Here is a 19,922-nt window from a genome sequence, read left to right on the forward strand (position 1 = left end):
GACGAGTCTCTTGGTGACTTGGTTTGGAAATTGGCAGGTCTGTCTGTGCCTCCTGAAATCTTGCTTTTACCCTTCAAGTTTGTGCTTCGTTACAAGACGGTCAATTTTCTAAAACTCAGCTGTTTTCTTTGTACCAAAATTAACACAGCACAAACCAAGTAAGCAACTTGCTCTATCAGTTAGCTTTATTATTTATTTATTTATTTTTATTTTTTTTGAGACAGAGTCTCGCTCTGTCACCCAGGCTGGAGTGCAGTGGCGTGATCTCAGCTCACTGCAAGCTCCGCCTCCCGGGTTCACGCCATTCTCCTGCCTCAGCCTCCCGAGTAGCTGGGACTACACGTGCCTGCCACCATGCCCAGCTAATTTTTTGTATTTTTAGTAGAGACAGGGTTTCACCGTGTTAGCCAGGATGGTCTCCATCTCCTGACTCATGATCCACCCACCTCAGCCTCCCAAAGTGCTGGGATTACAGGCGTGAGCCACCGCGCCCAGCCAGTTAGCTTTGTTTTTTTGAGGCAGGGTCTCGCTCTGTCACCCAGGCTGGAGTGCAGTGGTGTGATCATAGCTCACTGCAGCCTCCACCTCCTGGGCTCAAGGGATCCTCCCGCCTCAGCCTCCTGAGTAGCCGGGACTACAGGCATGCACACCACACCTCGCTAATTTTATTTTTTGTAGAGGCTATGTTGCCCAGGCCGGTCTCAAATTCCTGGCCTCAAGTGATCCTCCCACTTCAACCTCCCAATGTGCTGGGGTCACAGGCGTGAGTCACCTCATCCTGCCGCAGTTCACCACATAGCCCTTGATAAACCCACTTTATATCTGAAGGTGCTGAGTGCAGCAACCAGGAGGTGCTAGAAAGTCCTCGGGGAGAGCACAGGGGACAGGAGTAAGGGAGCGGGGCTCCTGCTTCCGAAGGCCTGGAGCTGAAGGAGAGGAGGAGCTCAGGGCAAACCATGTGGGCTTGCTGTGGTTTGGCAGGTCCCCAGATAGGCTGCCTTCACTTTGTAAAAGTTAACTTTTACTGAGATGAAATTCGCATACATCATATTCACTCTTTAAAGGATACAGTTTGGAGGTCGTTGGTGCACTCACAGGGCTGGGCAGCATCACCACTCATTCCGGAGCATCTCATTGTCCCAGAGGAAGCTCTGTCCCCCTCAGCAGTCGCTCCCCATCCTGCTCCCACACCCCAAAACTAGGCATCCTCTTCCTGCCTCTGTGGACTGGCCTGTCCTGGACAACTCCTAGAAATGGGATCACTCACTGTGTGGCCTTTTGTGCCTGGAGTCTCTCACTGAGTGCCACATCCTCAGAGTTCATCCACTCCGTGGCCTGTGTCAGAGCCTCGCTCCATTTCATGGCTGAGTCACGTTCTGCTGTGTGTGGCGCGCCGGGTGACCTGCTCCCCTGCCGATGGGCGTTCTTGTGGCCTCCTCTCTGGCTGTTGGGAGTCGTGCTGGTGCGGATGTTGGTGTGCAGGTGCTGGTGCGGATGTTGGTGTGCAGGTGCTGGTGCGGACGTTGGTGTGCAGGTGCTGGTGCGGACGTTGGTGTGCAGGTGTTGCGGTGTGCAGGTGTTGGTGTGGGTGTTGGTGTGCAGGTGTTGGTGTGGGTGTTGGTGTGCAGGTGCTGCTGTGGACATGCGTTTTCATTTCCCTTGGGCCGACACCTGGGTGTGGAATCACGGGTCCAAGGGTGCATTCTCAGGAATCGCCTGCCTGTCTCCACGGCGGCTGCACCCTTCAACGTTGCCACCAGCCATGCGGGAGCGCTGCCTCTGGTCTTGGAAAAGTCTCTCAGAATAGTTGCTCACTTTCTCCATTTTGACCCTGGAGCCGTCGCTTGGTGCCCAGAGGAAGCCGGGCGGCGGGCGCCGGGGGAAGGGGGTCCCACCGCAGCTGCGAGTCGGCCTCTCCTCCTGCCTGCTTCCCATGCCTCGGCTGTTGGCTTATTTGACTATTGAATAGTAATGGTTTCTTCCTCCTAAATAGAATGCCAGGTTTCCTTGTTCAGGCTTCGTAACTTTTCCTGCCCTGTAAAAAAGCACACCTTGAACGCTTTGCTTTCTGTCTGTGCACACGGATAGGTGTCGGCTGGGGGCTGATAGAAAACATCCCTGACTGGCCGGGTGCAGTGGCTCACGCCTGTCATCCCAGCACTTTGGGAGGCCGAGGCAGGCAGATCACCTGAGGTCAAGAGTTCAAGACCAGCCTGGTTAACATGGTGAAACCCCATCTCAACTAAAAATACAAAAATTAGCTGGACGTGGTGGCGTGTGCCTATAATCCCAGCTACTCGGGGGGCTGAGGCAGGAGAATTGCTTGAACCTGGGGGCAGAGGTTGCAGTGAGCCGAGATCGCACCACTGCACTCCACCTGGGCGAAAGAGTGTCTGGCTGCGGGCTTCGGGCGGCCCTGTGTCCTCCAGCTCTTGGGGTGGGGCCACTCTGACATCATGTGTGGTTTTGGGGAGTGTCATGACCAGGAGGGCATCTTTTGTTTTTTCTTTTAATTAAAACAAATGCTAGGCTGGGCATGGCAGCTCATGCCTGTAACTCCAGCACTTTGGGAGGCCAAGGCGGGTGGCCTTGATTGCTTGAGCCCAGAAGTTCAAGACCAGCCTGGACAGCATGGTGAGACCTGGTCTCTACAAAACAAATACACAAAGTACCTGGGTGTGGTGGCGTGCACCTGTGGGGCGGGAGGATGGCTTGAGCCCAGGAGTTCCAGGCTGCAGTGAGCTGTGATTGTGCCACTGCACTCCAGCCTGGGCGATACAGCAAGACCCTGTTTCAAAAAATAAAATCAAAAACAAACACTGAAGGAAAAGAGTAGATAGAGTGCAGTCCTGGCACAGGTTTTTTTTTTTTTTTTTTTTTGAGACAGTCTCGCTCTGTTGCCAGACTGAAGTGCAGTGGCGTGATCTTGGCCCACTGCAACCTCTGCCCCGGGTTCAAGCGATTCTCCTGCCTCAGCCTCCCAAGTAGCTGGGATTACAGGAGCGCGCCACCATGCCCAGCTAATTTTTGTATTTTTTTTAGTAGAGACAGGGTTTCACGGTGTTGGCCAGGATGGTCTTGATCTGTTGACCTCGTGATCTGCCTGCCTCGTCCTCCCAAAGTGTTGGGATTACAGGCGTGAGCCACCGCACCCGGCCAGATTTTTAATTTAAGAGACTTGGCACACATTTTTCGTTTGCCTCTGTCTGCTTTCCGTAGGCCCCCAAGCAGGGGCGATGTGTGATCGTCCATTTGTTTTCTCCTCTGCAGTTTGGGGGTCCTTGAGTAGAAGGACTGAGCATTGAGCTTGGATCAAACTGCTGGTTTTATGGACAGAGTCGAGTGGCCCGGAGGTGGTGACTTGGGCCACGTTCCTTCTGAGGGTTTTGTTTGTGGCTCATTCATTCAGCACAGGCGGACCCTGTGGCCAGGTGCTGATAGTCTTATGTTCCCTCTGAGCGTGCGGCCCTGGTCCCTTGTCTCCTGGGGATCAGTGGTAGGGCCAGGCCTGGCCCCAGGTGCTCTGGGTCTTGTGCCTGTCCTTCCTCACACCACCTCTCTTGGGTATGCAGGGCACAGGGCACAGGACCTCCGCCCGAGGGCCGCCGTGCTGAGGTGTGGCTCCCATCTCGTGGCTTCATCTTGAGGCTGGTCTGTCTGCTTGTCTCACCACACTTAGGCCTGAGTGTCTGAAGAAGTAATGAGCTGCAAACCTCATGACCTGGAAATCCCACCTGTCAGAGCCCAGGCTTCAGGAGGAGGCAACTGAGGACATTGGGGGTGCCAGCAACTGGAGCCCACGTCCACCTGCCTCACTCAGGCCACTGGCCACCCCCACAGATGGTCCCGGGAGTTAGCTCTAGACCACGTGCGGCTGTTCCTGCTCCACCTCTTGGAGTGCCGCCTCTGTCTGTTGGTGTTGCAGGGGAGCTGGGTTGGGAGAGCTCACTCCCTTGTCTGATTTTCTGGAAACTATGCTCCTGTCTGAGTGAGCGCAGGCAGAGGTGCTCAGTTTACCCGAGGTGTGCTGGGCAGAAGTGGTCTCCAGGTGGGAGGGCTTGGAGGGATGTGGGGGTTGGTGCTTTTTTTTTAAGTTTTAATTTGTTGTTTTTATGGGTACAAGGTATGCTTATTTCTTTGCGTGGTACATTTTCCACATGGCAGTCGTGGTGGACTGAATGATGGTCCCTATAGATGTCCACATCTTAATCCCTGGAACCCATGAATATATTATCTTAAATGATGAAAGGGACTTTTTGCAGGTGGGACTGAGCGAAGGACCCTGAGCTGGGAGATGACCCTGGGTGATCTGAGGAGCCTGATGTCCTCACCGGGTCCTCATGAGAGGAGGCAGGAGGGTGAGAGTCAGAGAGAGGCTGGAAGAGGCTGTGCTGTGGCTGCGGGGGTGGAGGAAGGGCCTTGAGCTGAGGGAACCTGGCACTCACTGATGCTCTCTAGAGTAGGACGAAGCAGAGAACGTTCTGGTGCCAAGGTTTTCTCTTTCCTGCCTGAGGGCCCTTTATGTAGATCAGACCAGAGACAAGTGAATCCCGGTCTTGCCAGGGGAGGCATTTGGAGCTGCTCGTGGGACGTGGTGATGCGGTGCCAGGCCACATGCCCAGGGCTGGGGCCGAGGGGCGTTCTCGTGCCGCCTCTGTGGCCAGGTTTCATTTGGGAGCCTGGCTGCATCGCGGGTTCCTCCTGGGCCTTCTGGCTCAGGGCTCCTTTGTCCTCGGTGCCTGCTGGGAACCGTGCTTTGGCAGCAGGAACCAGCGAGATGGCAGCACAGGGGCTGGAGGCCGGCTGGGACTCACTGGGGCAGCATGGGGCTTCACTTGATGGCCAGCCCTCCCAGGACAGGGACCAGCTGAGACTCACTGGGACAGCGTAGGGCTTTGCCTGATGCCCAGCCCTCCTGGGACAGGGACCAGTGGGAGCAGGAGGTGGGACAAGAGGACGAGGGCCTGAGGGAGCCCCCACACTTCCTACCCACAGAGGAGGGCCTGATACTTTTCAAAAACCATGCACTGTCTTTTTGATTTTTTTTTTTTTTTTTGAGACAGGGTCTCACTCTGTCCCCGGCTGGAGTACGGTGGTGCGATCTGGGCTCACTGCAGCCTCGATCTCCTGTGCTCAAGGAATCCTCCTGCCTCAGCCTCCAAGTAGCTGGGCGTGCACAACCACGCCTGGCTGATTTTTAAATTTTTTGTAGAGATGGGGTCTCGCTATGTTCAGGCTCGTCCTGAACTCCTAGCAGCAAGTGATCACCCACCTTGGCCTCCCACAGTGCTGGGGTCACAGGCGTGAGCCCCCGCCCCTGGCCTTCTTATTTTTAAACTGATTCTTTGTCATCAGTTTCTGCGTGTGGCCACTGAGAGCCATCGCCTGGCTGTTTCTTGGGTGGCCCTTGAGCCCACACCCCTGCGTCCTGCCCCGCCTTCAAGTACTTCCATCCCAGAGTGGACTCTGGGTCAAGGAGAGTCCTCAGATCTTGGGGACATGGGCAGTTGTGGGGCCTGGGGGCATGTGGACAGGATGCCGGCCCAGCCCCAGCAGTGCCAGTGCAGGTGGGGTGAAGGCCTGATGGGGTCAGCCAGACTGTCCCCACCTGAAGCCCCCTGCCAAGCCCCTGCATCTGAAGACTGAAGGGTGAGGGTGGCAGCCCGGGAGGGTGTCCTTGGGCCTGGTGTGTCAGCGATCAGGACAGCAGCCCAGGCTGGAGTGTGCGGCCCTGCTCAGCCCGGCCGGAAGTGTCCCCTCTCACTTGTTCCTCTCCCAGGTTGCAGAGGAGCTGTCCAGGACAGCCGGGGTGGGGCCGCCCATAAGATGCAGCTGCTGGTCCCATGTCATGGTCACAGCGGGAGGGCTGAGGAGCCAGGCCTGGCCGGTGGTGTGCAGGGTCCCTGGAACAAACAGCTGCCCTAAAAAGAAAAAGGCTTTAAGGCCAGGCGCAGTAGCTCATGCCTGTAATTCCAGCACTTTGGGAGGCCGAGGTGGGCGGATCATTAGGTCAGGAGTTGGAGACCAGCCTGACCAACATGGTGAAACCTTGTCTCTACTAAAAATACAAAAATTAGCTGGACGTGGTGGTGAGTGCCTGTAATCCCAGCTACTCAGGAGGCTCAAGCAGGAGAATTGCTTGAACCCGGGAAACGGAGGTTGCTGTGAGCTGAGATCACGCCACTGCACTTCAGCCTGGCTGACAAGAGCGAGACTCCGTCTCAAAAACAAAAACAAAAAAGGCTTCATTGAGATACAATTTGTGAACCATACAAGTCACCCATTTGAAGCATGTCATTCGGTGGTGTGTAGTTTACTCAAAAGGCTGCTCTTGGGCCTCAAAATGACTAGAGGGGAGAAAGGGACCCTTTTTTTGTTAGAGATTTTGAGAGCTGGGTTGGGTTAAGCAGCTTTCATGGTAAGCTGGGGGCCAGGGTACCCAAGCCTGTCTTGAGCCCCGAATAAAGAAGGAACCTAGGGGTGGGGCGTGGCGGCTCACGCCTATAATCCCAGCACTTTGGGAGGCCGAGATGAGAGGATCGCTAAGCCCAGGAGTTTGTCCTGGTCTCCCAGCTTTGTCTCCGGTGCCCCAGCCAGGAGCAGCTGTAGAATCTGCGGACCCTATGTAAAATGAACCCACAGGGTTCCTGTGCTAAAACCGTGAAGAATCTTCAGATGGGGCCAGCCGGCCCTTAAACTGTGTATTTAACTGAGTGGGGCCTGGGGTACCTGGCGGGGGGTTGCATGCCCTGGAAGCCAGCCCTGCCTGCCATCCACTTCCCACAGCCAGAGAGAGCTTTCTAGAAATTTCAGTTGGATCGTGTCTCCTTGCTCTGAACCACCCGTCGGCTTCCCCTCCAACCACACAGGAGGGCAGGCTCCTTCCAGCCCAGCCCCCAGGGCCCACCCTCTTCTAGCCTTGATCCTGCCACCTCCTCTGCACTCCCTGCCATCCGGCCTCTGGGGCCTTAGCTCTTCCCTGGCATCTCTGGGTCCTTCCCTCTGCCTAGACTTTCCTCCTGCCCTGGACCTCCCAGAACTTGCACCCCTGCGTGTTTGACAATCACTTCCAGACACAGCCCTGCTGCCACCCAGACCTCTCTGGTCCCAAACCAACTTCATTTGTCTTTTTCTTTTTTTTTTAAATTTATTTATTTATTTTATTTTACTTATTTTTTTTTTTTGAGACAGAGTTTCACTCCTCGCCCAGGCTGGAGTGCAATGGCACTATCTCGGCTCAATGCAACCTCCGCCTCCTGGGTTCAAGCAGTTGTCCTGCCTCAGTCTCCCAAGTAGCTGGGATTACAGGCACCTGCCACCACACCCAGCTAATGTTTGTATTTTTAGTAGAGATGGAGTTTCACCATGTTGGCCATGTCTTGACCCCGAATAAAGAAGAAACCCAGGGACAGGGCGTGGTGGCTCATGCCTATAATCCCAGCACTTTGGGAGGCCGAGGTGAGAGGATCGCTAAGCCCAGGAGTTTGCTCTGGTCTCCCAGCTTCCTCTCCGGTGCCCCAGCCAGGAGCAGCTGTAGAATCTGTGGACCCTATGTATGCGGCCTTCCAAAGTGCTGGGATTACAGGCGTGAGCCACCATGCCCGGCCTTAAAATTTTTTTGAGATGATATGGCTCCGTTGCCTAGGCTGGAGTGTAGTGATGTGATCACAGCTCACTGCGGCCTCAAACTCCTGAGCTCAATCGATTGTCCCACTTCAGCCTCCCAGAGCACTGGGACCACAGGTGTGTGCTGCTGTGTCTGGCCTTCATTTGTCTTTGAAGCTCTTGCTCGCCCCTCTGTGACGCTGTTAATTAGTAGTCTCCAGATTGGGCCCCGTTTCGTCCCAGAACTGAAACTCTGCCTGGCACGTGGTGGGGCCTGCACATTTGCTCAGCGGAGGAGGATTCTGGGGCCCTGGGTTCCTGAGGCTGGCAAGTTGGCTCAGAGCTGCCCATGGGCTGGGTCAGGGTGGGGTAGGCTGGGGGCAGCACAGAGTGGGCACAAGGCAGTTTTGTGGTTTTGAAATTGAGTTTGTATCATGAGCTTTACTGCTTTTGTAAAAACTTGCTGGCGTGGTACCGAGAGAAATTCCAACAATAGTTGAGAATAAAATCCCTCCCTACTCCTGCCCTGGTGTCCCCATAGGAGCCGACTGCCGCCCCCTTTCTGCAGCATTAGCTATTGTCTAGAATCTAATACAAGGATGGGGCAGGGCGGTGGGAACAGGGCCCGAGGGTCCCAGTTGTTGGGAACTATGTTGGCCTGGCTCCAGCCAGGTCACGCCACGGCCCAGCTGAGGCCTTCACGGCACCCCGAGGCCCAGAGTCCCGTGAGCAGGAGACAGAGAAAGGGGTCTCCTAGGAAGGGTGAGCCTGGCAGCAGCACTATGAGCAGCGGCAGGTGCAGGGGTGCCACCAGGCAGAGGCCGGCAGAGGCAGAAGCCGGCATGGTTGCCCCGCGTCTGTTTCTACGTGTGTGTGTTTGTGCCATGGCTGCTAAGCATGCACAGCAGGCACTGTGGCGTTCACCCCAAATCACAAGAAGGATGTGTCTCCCTGTGACTGTGAAACCCACCACCACTCCATAGTGTCAGCTCACACCCGGCTGTTTCCCACGCCTCCCCGCCTGTCCCCAAGACAAAAGGTCTGGGATGAAGCTGCCGTTTGCGTGGCTGGGGATGTCTCCTTGGCCTCTCTCAGCTGAGAAGAGTGCCAGTTTCCTCTCTCGTTTTGCGATTTCAGGAGAGCATTATTCTTTCTTCTTTCCATCATCCTTCCTCCCTCGCTTTCTTCTCTCTCTTTTCAATTTTTTTTTTTTTTTTGAGACGGAGTTTCTCGTTACCCAGGCTGGAGTGCAATGGCACAATCTTGGCTCACTGCAACCTCTGCCTCCCAGGTTCAAGCAATTCTCTTGCCTCAGCCTCCAGAGTAGCTGGGATTACAGGCGCCCACCACCACACCCGGCTAATTTTCATATTTTTAAGTAGAGGTGGGGTTCATGATGTTGGCCAGTCTGGTCACGAACTCCTGACCTCAGGCAATCTGCCCACCTTGGCCTTGCAAAGTGCTGGGATTACAGGCGTGAGCCACTGCGCCAGGCCTTCTTGTTAATTTTTTTGCTAAGAGCTTTATTAGATATAATTTGCATACTCATTTGTTCACCCATTTAAAGTGTCCAGTTCCACAGTTTTCAGTCTATTCAAAAACTTGTGCAACTGTCATCACAATTTGATTTTATTTTTATTCATTTACTTTTTAGAGACAGGGTCTTGCTCTGTTGCCCAGAGGCTGGAGTGCAGGGGTGCAGTCATAGCTCACTGCAGCCTCGAAATCCTGGCCTCAAGTGATCCTCCTGCCTCAGCTTTTTGAGTAGTTGGCAGGCACGGAGGCACACACCACCATGCCTGTCTAATTTTTTATTTTAATTTTTAGTAGAGATGGGGTCTCCTTATGTTGCCTAGGCTGGTCTTGCACTCCTGGGCTAGAGCACCCCTCCCGCCTCAGCCCCCCAGAGTTCCGGGATTACAGGTGCGAGCCACTGCACTGGCCACGGTCAGTGGAGAACATTTGCGTCCCCCACAGAGAAGCCCTGTAGCCTGGGCTGTAACACACGGCCTTTTGTGTCTGGCTTCTCTCACTGTGATGTCCTCAGGGTTCATCCATGTGGCGCCTGTGTCAGAGCCTCGTTGCTTTTCATGGCAGTGCCGTGTTCCACCGCATGGATGGGCCGTGTTGTGTTGATTCATTCTTCCGTTGGTGGACACCTGGGTCATTTCCACCTTTGGCTGTTGGGAATTGTGCTGCTGGGGACGTGGTGTACACGTTTCTGTGTGGACGGATGTTTTCATTTCTCTTGGGCAGATACCCAGGAGTGGAATTGCTGGGTCAAGTGCGATTTATGTGTGACATTTCCAGGAACTGCCAAGCTGTCTTGCAGAGCAGCTGCCCCACATCACCGTCCTGCCAGCCTGTGTTCAAGGGCCCCAATTTCTCCACATCCCCACCCACAGTGTCACCGTCTGTCGTTCTGATTCTGGCATCCTGGTGGGTGTGAGGTGGTGGCTCATTGTGGTTCTGATTTGCATTTCCCTGGTGCTGAGTGCTGCTGGGCACCTTTTCGTGTGCTTGTTGGCCATTTGTCTACTTTGGAGAGCTGTCTACCCAAGTCCCTGGCCTGTTTTTTGCTTGTTTTTTAGACAGGGTTTCGCTCCTGTTGCCCAGGCTGGAAGGCTGGAGTGCAGTGGTGCGATCTTGGCTCACTGCAGCCTCTGCCTCCCCAGCTCAAGCGATTCTCCTGCCTCACCCTCCCAAGTAGCTGGGAGTACAGGTGCAGACCACCACACCTGGCTAATTTTTGTATTTTTTATAGAAACGGAGTCTCACTATGTTGCTTATGCTGGTGTCAAACTCCTGGCCTCAAGTGATCTTCCTGCCTTGGCCTCCCAAAGTGCTGGGATTACAGGCATGAGCCACCGTGCTCCCCAGCCTTGGCCCATTTTTATTGGGCTGTTTGTCTTTGCCTGTGAGTTGAGAGCCCCATTCCTTGGCGTGGCACCGTTGTGAGCATGTCCCTGTTGCCGTGCAGCTCCTCTGGCTCTTCCAGGGTGTCTGATGCCCCCAAGTCATCCTGTGTCCTCTGCCACATTCCTGGTGACCTGGAAGGTCAGTCACAGGGCTGCATTTCAGTAAATTCCCTCTTCCCTCTTTAGCTGTGTTGCACGTGCATCAAGGTTATGGCGCGTGGGGATTGTGGACCATTTTAGTTTTCCTCTTTATGATTTACCTCCTAAGCAATGTCATTTCAAAAGGCACAAATGGCTGGGTGTGATGGCTCATCCCTGTAATGCCAACACTTTGGGAGGCCAAGGCGGGAGGATCATTTCAGGCCAGGCGTTTATTAGCAGCCGGGGCAACATGGCAAGACCCTGTCTCTACAAAAAGTACGAAAATTAGCCAGGTGTGGTGGCGCACACCTGTGGTCCCAGGTAGTTGGGGGGCTGAGGCGAGAGGATGGCTTGAGCCCAGGATGTTGAGGCTGCAGTGAACCGTGACCGTGCCACTGCACTCCAGCCTGGGCGACAGAGCCAGACGCTGTCTCAAAAAACAATAGTTTTTTAAAAAGTGCACCAAGTTGCCCCTAGGGGGCGGTGGTGGGTGAAGTGCCTGAGCACCTGTGCTGAGAGCGGCTCCCGGTGTCACGGCTACACCTTCCAGATGGCAGGGCTGTCTGGGTCTCCCCAACGTGGGTTTTGATGCGTAACCTGCCATGGGCTTTTGTCACCTGACACTGCAGGGTGTGCTGCTGGCAGCTGTGGCCACGCGCTTTCCAGATGAGCCCCCACAACCCCAAGAGGTGTGGGGAGCCCCCCTTTTTATTATTTATTTATTTATCTATTTTTTGAGACAGGATCTCTGTCACCCGGGCTGGAGTGCAGTGGCGCAATCACAGCTCACTGAAGCCTCGATCTCCCAGGCTAGAGTGATCCTCCTGCCTCTACCTCCCGTGTAGCTGGGACCACAGGTGTGCGCCACCATGCCTAGCGCTTTCCTGTCATACACAGCACGAGTTTGAGGCATCCCTTGGGCCGTCCAGTCCTGCGCCAGGCCCTGTCCTTCCTGGGCCCAGCTGGTCTGGGGGACATGAGTGTGGCAGGCCCCATACTGCATAGGCCACCCTGTGGCCAGTCCTGTGGGGCAGGTGGGCTTTGATGACCTGGAGGTCAGAGCCTGCAGAGGGGGGTGGGCCAGCCCCTCACAGGACTCTTACTTGAGGGCTTCCTGGGAGCCGATGGCCCTTGCAGTGGGTTACAGGGAGGCAGGAAGAGGCCATGTGTGCGCCGGCCTGCAGAGAGGCAGCCAGGGACGGGGGCTGCTGGGTGCACGTGGGTCCCAGCGCCTCCACCAGCTGCCAAAGCGCAGGGGGAGACTCACGCGGTCATGGCAGCGCCCTGGCATAGCATACGGCCCAGCTGTGTGCCGTGTGGCCTAGGCCCATAACCGCCCCTCGTGGGCCTCTGTGCCTCCTCAGTAAGCTCAGTCGACCATGTCATCACCTATGATGCACAGAGCAGGGCCAGGGACCCGGTAAGTGCTGATGTGGGGACCACTGCAGCCACCACCGCATCTGGGCACTGTTTGTGGCAGATCCAGGGATGGCCTCAGGCCTTTTGCCTGGCCTCTGAGGGCTGGGGACCAGTGGGAGGCCTGAGGTGACTGCGTTCTGCCACCCAGTCCTCCCAGAGGACTGCCCTGACAGGTGCCTTGGCAGCTCCCCATCGTGGCCACTGGCCCAGCTCAGGCCAGCACTGAGGGTCCCACAGTGGTCCCTCTGAGCTGGTGGCTCCCTGGGGACAGTGCGCAGGCCCTGGGTGAACACTACATGGCCACATCTGGGTGAGAGCGGGAGGGCAGGTGCAGCGTTGGGGGGATCATGGGGCCTGTGGGGCTGGTGGGGTCGCAGGTGAGGATTTAGGTACTGGGCCCTGGCTGTGGGTGAGGGGCCCGCTGGGATAGTGTGATGGCCTGGGAGGCCCCGCGCAGTCAGAGGCTGGTCTCTGGGCACAGGCAGCTCTGGTGACTGTGACAGGTGCCCTGCCTTTACACACACTGTGACCGTCTAGTCTACATTCCTAGGCTGCACGTGGTCACGTGCCGTCCACGGTGTACTCGGGGCCTCCCGTGCAGACACTGGCTTTGCGGCTGCCCCATGGGAGAAGCCTCGAGGACTCTGCACAGAGCAAGGGTGGCGGGCAGGGCCTCAGCCCATGTGGGCTTGGAGCTGTGGGGTTTTATCAAACCCAGTGGGGGTCTCTCAGCAGCAGCCCAGCCGGGGGTGTGACATCAGGGCTGGGGCTCAGCGCTGGGTATCAGTCCTGTGTGCTGCAGGCGGGGTATGGGGTGGACCCAAGGCAGTAGGGGGAGGCCAGGGGGCCACCTCGGCTTTGCTTTTGTCAGGATGGAGGGTTCTGGACGCCGGTGCAAGCCTAGCTGGAGCCTCCCTGCCGTCCTGCTCGGATTCCTGGGTGCATGCTGCCCTCTAGTGCCTGCAGTGGGGAGCACCTTCAGGAGCGGGTGGCTGCGCCTTGGTGGCTGGGCACCCCGCTCCCGGGACTGCCTGGGCGGCTGCCTGCCTTGCTTCCTTCACGCTCTGGATCACTTTGGGGGCCACAGGGTGGGGAGGTGGATTTTAAGTTTTTTCGTTTGTGTGGACTTGGGTCCTTATTTCCGAATCCTAGAGGGATTCTGTCGTCTTTCTGCCTTTGGAGACTTGAACCTGCCAAGGAGGACCCTTCCCTAGAGTCTGTGATCGAAGTCCCTTCCTAATCAGGGTGGGCTACCAGTTCCCACCCTGCAACACCTGGGGCAGGAGGGAGCCGCTCCTGCCTGCAGCCTCCGTGGAGAGGACGGTCTGACTGCAACGTTTCCAGGCGGGTACTGTCAGTGAATCGCTTGGCCTGGAGACTCAGCTGCGATCCCCCGTTCTGTACAGGGCTGGTGGGCTGGTTTATGACCCGCGTGACTCTGGGCAGCTATGATGGCAGGAAATGAGCCGTCCTGGGCGGGCCTGCTGCTCCCCTGGGTCAAGGTTCCTGCTGGGGCCTGAGTTCTGCTGGCAGCAGCCAGCCAGCCCCCCGTGACCCACAGGCCTGCTCCGAGGGGTGGGTCCCCCTGCCCTTGAGCGTGTGACCCTCACCCATGGCCTCCCTCGCCTTCAAAAACCCGCAGGTGCCGCGGTCTCTCGTGCGGATCTGGCTCAGAGCAGAGAGACTGATGTGCAGCGGACGCTGACACACCTGTGGCGTCCCTGATACGTAAGCCTTTCTCTCCGAGGCCCTGCTTAAAATTAGCGCACTGGCTCCCAGTGTCGCCTCGGCCTTAGAAACTAGGACGCCTCTGCTTCTCGTTAGCTGCAGCCCTCGTGCCTTTTATGCTCAGCAGAGTGACGAGGCCGCTCGTGGTTTTGTCTCCTGCCCTCGCTCAGCCGCGAGGTCCCAGCCGCCTTTGTCCTCCTAGTGGCCACGGTATTTTTAGCACGCTCCGTTCTGAGGGAGGACGGGCTCCAAGGGCTGGGCTTGGCGACACCGCTGGTTCACCCTCTCTCGTCTTCCTCCACAGGTGTGCTTCCCGCACAGCTGCAGCCATGGGGTCTGAGGACCACGGCGCCCAGAACCCCAGCTGTAAAATCATGACGTTTCGCCCAACCATGGAAGAATTTAAAGACTTCAACAAATACGTGGCCTACATAGAGTCGCAGGGAGCCCACCGGGCGGGCCTGGCCAAGGTGGGTGACATCCTGGCTCCAGCGCGGCCCTCCATCAGCCTGCGCCGTGGGCCTGCGGACATCCTGGGTCCCAGCTCATCCGGCCCCCCAGGCGAGGCCTGTGCATGTGGAATGTGTTTCGGGGCCACTCCCAGCTCGTTTACCAGCGCCTGTTTGTGGAGTTCCAACAATGTGCCAGGCACCATTCTAGGCACTGGAGTTGAGAAGTGGCCGGTGCAGGCCCTGGCTCCAGGGAGCTGGCAGGGGGTGGTGAGGACACACAGCCACACTGCAGTGAAGCCCAGGGCCAGTGGGGCACCAGGTTGTTCTGGCTGTGAGCTGACGTATCACTGAGGGATGTCAGGAGTCTAGGAAGCCTTCCAGGGTGTTCAGTGCCCAGGAAGACCTTACTTTCCTAGTAAAACCATTTTTTTTTTAAGCTGGGTATGGTGGTGCATGCCTGTGGTCCCAGCTATTTGGGAGGGTGAGGCAGGAGGATTGCATGAGCCCAGGAATTAGAGGCTGCAATGAGCTATGATCGTGCTACTGTGCTCCTGTCCAGGCAGCAGAGCAAGACCCTGTCTCAAAAACCAAATCAGACCAAACCAAAAACAATCTTTTTGAGATGACAGAGTGGCTGGGTCAGGAAAACTCAAACAGGGCGACAGCGCAGGTAGATAGTGACCAGGAGCCTCCTCCCTGTCCCGACCCAGTCCCCCACCCTCTCCCTGGAAGCAACACCGTTATTGGTTCTTCTCTGTCTCTCTCTCCTGGCATATTGTGCACGTGTGAGTGTGTGTGCGTGTATGTGAATACACACAGCAGACCCCCGAGCCCCACGTGCTGAGTATGTACAGTACCATGCTGCTCGGCTGGGCGTGATGGCTCAGGCCTGTAATCCCAGCATTTTGGGAGGCTGAGGCGGGAGGATGGCTTGAGGCCAGGAGTTCAAGACCAACCTGGCCAACACAGTGAGATCCCATCTCCACTAAAAATACAAAAATGAGCCTGGCGTGGTGTTGGTACACGTCTGTGGTCCCAGCTACTCGGGAGGCTGAGGTGGGAGGATCATTCGAGCCAGGGAGGTTGAGGCTGCAGTGAGCTGAGGTTGCGCCACTGCACTCCAGCCCGGACGACAGAGGAAGATTCTGTCTCACAAAACAAAACAAACTTCAAAGTTCGTGCTGCACGTTTCACAGCTCTGAAGGTGGCTGCCGTGGTCCGTGAGTCTCTGTGTTCGGATGTGAGCCTGTTGGAGCAGTGCTCACCCCTCAGTTTGGAAGATGAATCATCTTTGCGTTTTGGGTTCTTCCAGTTGCCTGCTGTTTGACTATCGCTGTTCTTCCTCAGTGAACCAGGGTCGGCGGGCAGTCTCTACACACGGCCAGAGAGTGAACACCTAGGCCCTGTGAGCCAGAAAGAGCAACCAGACACTGCGTGAATGAAAGTGCACCGCCCTGTGCCAGTACAACATTATTCCTGGATGCTGGAGGGCAAACGCATATTGTTTTCACCTGTCCTGAAATCATCTTCTTTTTTCTTTTCCCCCAACCACTTAAAAATGAAAACAAAGTCTTCTTAACTCAAAGGCTATACAGAAGCAGGAAGGGGCTGATTCGGCCCGAGGGCCGCAGTTTGCTGAGCGCTGAGGCCTCCTGCCTCTCCGGGCCTCCTCCGCCCTGCCTCTCCCTCCACTCCCTGGTTTTGGTGGATTTTGTCATTAGCCTTGTCTCTCTCCTAGTGATCCTTCGGTATCAGACTCGCATTGTTATTTCTTCGTCTCTGAGCTGTAGAGTGAGGGAAGCAGTCTCGCACTGTCTTTTCTTCCCCTCCAAGATGGATGTTTTTTCTGTTTTGAGATGGGGTCTGGCTCTGTCGCCCAGGCTGGGGTGCTGGGGTGCAGTGGTGCGATCACGGCTCACTGCAGCCTTGACCTCCTGGGCTCAAGCAATCCTCCAGCCTCAGCTTCCCAAGTAGCTGGGACCACAGGTGTGCACCACCAAGCTGGATTTTTGCCTGTAACACACCATGACAATGTGGGAATGACAGCACATCTGTGTCCGGGTTAGAACGGTGAGGGCTGTTGCCATCCCGGCTTCAGTTCTGTCTTTAAAAGGCTTTGGTCCTCCTGTCTGATCTCAGACTGTCTTCTCTGGCCCTCTAGGCCACAGGCTGCTATCCCAGGAAAGGCCCAGGTCCTCCTCTTTCTCCTCTCCCTGGTGCCCGTAGGGCAGGTGGGACAGGCGTGGCCTCCCTTTATCCTGGCATCACATCTGCCTCTGTCTCCTGCCCTTGACCTACTTCCACATTTCCCAGGATGCAGCAGCCCTTTCTGGCTTGGGATCCAAGGCATCCTGATGTCAGGAAGTTGAGGGGAATCAGCATCTCAGACTGCCCTGCGCTCTTCCGAGGCACCTTTAAATGCCCGCTCCATCACTTCTTCCTCACCCCTCATCTCCCACCGGGCTCCGTGCCCCGGTGTTTCCGGCTCTCTCTGCCCTCCACGTGGCGGCCTTGGGTGCAGCCTGGGTTCCTGGGTGGCCTGTCCTCCCCCGGGCTGGCACCTCCGCTTTGTCCCTCCCTCTCTCTCTGCCTCCTTGGCTGCCGCCTCTTTGAGCCCTCATGTTGCTGCTTCAGGTTTCTGCACCCTCCCAGGCCAGTTCCCTCCGAGATTCTCGGCACCAGCGTCTTAGGCCAGTGTGGGGAGTGTGGTTTCCCTGCCTTGCGTTCTGCGTGTTCCTTCCCACGCCTCTCCAGCGGCAGCTCCCATGCTGCTTTTCCTTGCACCAGTGCGGAGAATCCTTTCTCAAACCCGTGGAGGTGGCTGGGCAGTAGGGGGCTGTCCGGGTCCCATGCTATGGAGGGGCCGTGTGTGCGCGTGTCTGTGTGACTGTGTGTGTGTGTGTGCGCACAGGAGACTGAGGTGGAGAGGCAGCTCTCACACAGCCCAGAGAGCTTGGCAGCTGCAGAGTCACGTTGGCACCCGCATGTGGCGCACGCACACCCCCTTCTGCAGCTCTGTGGGGACAGATGGGCTTGGGGAAGCATCTGTTCTGGCCCTGGGCAGCTCTGCGTCTTCCAAATGGGGGGCCCTTGGCTTGGGGCAGCCAGCCTCTTTGGAGAAGGAGCACAGTGCCCTGCTGGTTCTGAGCAAGCTGTGGGGGTGTTGGGGTCCCCCCTCACCCTGGTCTGCCTGCCTTGACCACCGTGTGTGTGCGTGCATGTATGTGTGTGTGTGGGGGGGGGGAGCTGGGGGTTTCCTGGTTCCATCAAAACTGTGTTTGGTTATACATCCCCCCTGCCCACAGCAGAGATCCGCAGGCCCGATGGAGCTGGGTGGGGGCGGGAGCTGCGGGCACAGCCCTGAGAGGGCCCTGGAGCTGGCGGTGCCCTGGGTGCAGGGAGCCTTCCACTGGAGTTGCTGGGGCCTCCACATGGGGTGTCCCCGGCCACTTGGGAAGCACTGAGGTGAGAGGGGCCCTGGAAGGCCCCGTCGGGGGTCCTGTTGGGAGGGGTGGGAGCTTCCGGTGCTTCTCCACTCCCACCAGCTGCCTCCCAGGCGGGTGCCAGCAGGGGGGGCCCTGGCTGCCCTCAGCTGTACAGCCCGCCCGGCATCTGCCTCTCACTGTTGGCATGTGGCCGGTTGCCTTCCTGGCCTCAGCTGAATCTGGCCCCTCAGGAGCCCCGTGTGAGGCACTTTCAGGGGCCGCCTGAGGCCTGGAAGACCCGAGTGTGGCAGCAGGAATGTCCCGAGCGGCTTTCAGTGCCTCCTTTTCAACCCTCCCCGCCTGGAGCACTCCTTCTGGATTCGCGTCTCGACAGATTGTGGGATGTCACTTCTGTCCTCTTCCGCCCTGCGGGATTTTCCCGGATCCTTCGGGTTTGAGCCCAGCTGGAAGTGGCCCTCGTTCACGCCGCCTGTCAGCACCTGCCTGGGCTGTGTCACCTAGAGTGTGGCTCCGCGTGTGCGGCGCAGACGCCGTGGGGGTGTTTGGAGCCTCCTGCGTGGCTCCCAGATGTCTTTACTACACAGTGCCCGCCGTGGAGGGGACAGATGAGCAAAGTAGCCCGAGGCGCTCATTCGAGAGCAGAGGAATCGGGAGCGAAGTGTTTTTGTTCATTTAGCAGACTAGGATAATGGGCGAGTTTCCTCTAATAGCACTGAAGAGGCGAATCCACGGCTTCCCCTCGGCCAGCGGCTTTGGCGTGGATTTGGAGCCGGGCCACTTTCATGGAACCCTCCTGCAGAAGCAGACTGGGGCTTCCTGGAGAGGCGGACAGTGCCTGTGTGATTCAGAGCAGCACTGGCCTGTGGAGTCTCTGACCATACCACTCAGTTCTCTGCAGGAACATCTCGTGTCTGGGACACAGGCCCTTTTGTTTCTGTTTCTCGCCTTTCACTCCTCAATGTCTTAGTGTCTCACTGACTCTTCAGCTGCTCCCCTGAAATCTAAGAGAACGGCAGCCCCGCAGCTGCCCCAGCACCCTGCCAGTGATGGGACAGGCTGTGCCAGGGACAGGTGCCCCAGGTGCCTGTTGCACTGTGGCCACAGTGGACATGGACAGTCTCCAGAAAGAGCCGGCGCTAAGCTGGACTGTCCTTTCCTTGGGACCGGCCTCGTCTCGGTTTAACTCTAAATTAGTGTTTCTCTTTGCTTGGCACTGTGGACTTGGGGCCGCATCATTCTCTGGGGTGGCGCCATCCTGGGCATTGCAGGGTGCTGAGCAGCTTCCCTGGCCTCCATCTACCTCATGCCAGGAGCACCCCCAGTCGTGAAAGCCACAGACGTTCCCAGACATGGCTAGGTGTCCCCCGGGGGACAAGACACCCCCCTCCCCCGCTCAGTTGAGAGCCACCTGCTCACTGTGGCTGCTGCTGCTGTTACTGCTTTTGCTAAAGAAACCTGCGCATGCCGGCCACGGAGGCAGCACCTTCCCGTCATTAACAGGCACCTGGAGGATAAGTGTTTTCATTGCCAAGCAAAAGAGTTTCTTCACTGATGTGATCGCTGGGTCCTTGGGGACAGTAAATGGATTTTAGCCGTTCTGGAAGCTGCCAGCGACGCGGGCGTCAACACACAGCTTTTCCCTTGGTGGCCCGGAGCACGGAGGGGCAGCTTCCCAGATTCCTGGCAGATGAGCTGAAGCGGGTGGGTTAGTTCCTTCTCCCTGTGCAGTGGGTGGCCTGGTCGACTCCTGGAAGGAGGCGTGGGGCCTGCAGTGCCCACCCCAGGACTGGGTGTAGCAGCCCCGGAGCGGCTGGGAGGGCCTGCACAGGAGGGTGTCTGGCGCCCAGAAGGCCCGTGGTGCCCACCAGCAGTCTAGAATCTGGTCTTGTCGGCCCATAGGCTTACCCCCACCAGAGGAGGGAACATGAGGCTGGGGACAAGGCCAGGAGCCCAGAGTGAGGCGTGTACTCCGGATAGCCCTGGTCTCTCAGCTCCTGGATGTCTCCAGAAAGAGCCGGCGCTAACCTGGACTGTCCTTTCCTTGGGACTGGCCTCGTCTCGGTTTAACTCTAAATTAGTGAAGGCACCGGGTTCCGGCTGCAGTGCCGCCTCTGACAGGTGCTGGTCCTTGTCTTCCTCTGCTGTCTTCTCCGTGTGTTCCGGTGTCTGAGGCGGCCCGGGGCCTCTCTGGGGTGGAAGTGCATGCGGCCGCC

The 19,922-nt window shown here is 57.2% G+C and overlaps 1 protein-coding gene across 10 annotated transcripts in view; it reads left to right on the forward strand.

The window, feature by feature from the left end:
* KDM4B (lysine demethylase 4B) overlaps positions 1–19,922 on the forward strand; it is a 183,955-nt gene that overhangs the window by 49,172 nt on the left and 114,861 nt on the right. For 9 of the 10 annotated variants that reach the window (XR_010138546.1, XR_010138548.1, XR_010138547.1 and 6 more), the window contains exon 3: positions 14,116–14,281. The exons of the other annotated variant lie outside the window; for it this stretch is intronic. Coding sequence is in view for 6 of the 9 variants with exons in the window: in XM_024237090.3 (XP_024092858.3) it covers positions 14,141–14,281 (141 nt within the window). In the remaining 3 variants the exon portion in view is untranslated. The remainder of the gene's footprint in view (positions 1–14,115; positions 14,282–19,922) is intronic. 10 annotated transcript variants of the gene reach the window in all.

Source organism: Pongo abelii, chromosome 20, assembly GCF_028885655.2.
Source record: "Pongo abelii isolate AG06213 chromosome 20, NHGRI_mPonAbe1-v2.0_pri, whole genome shotgun sequence".
Classification (NCBI taxonomy): domain Eukaryota; kingdom Metazoa; phylum Chordata; class Mammalia; order Primates; family Hominidae; genus Pongo; species Pongo abelii.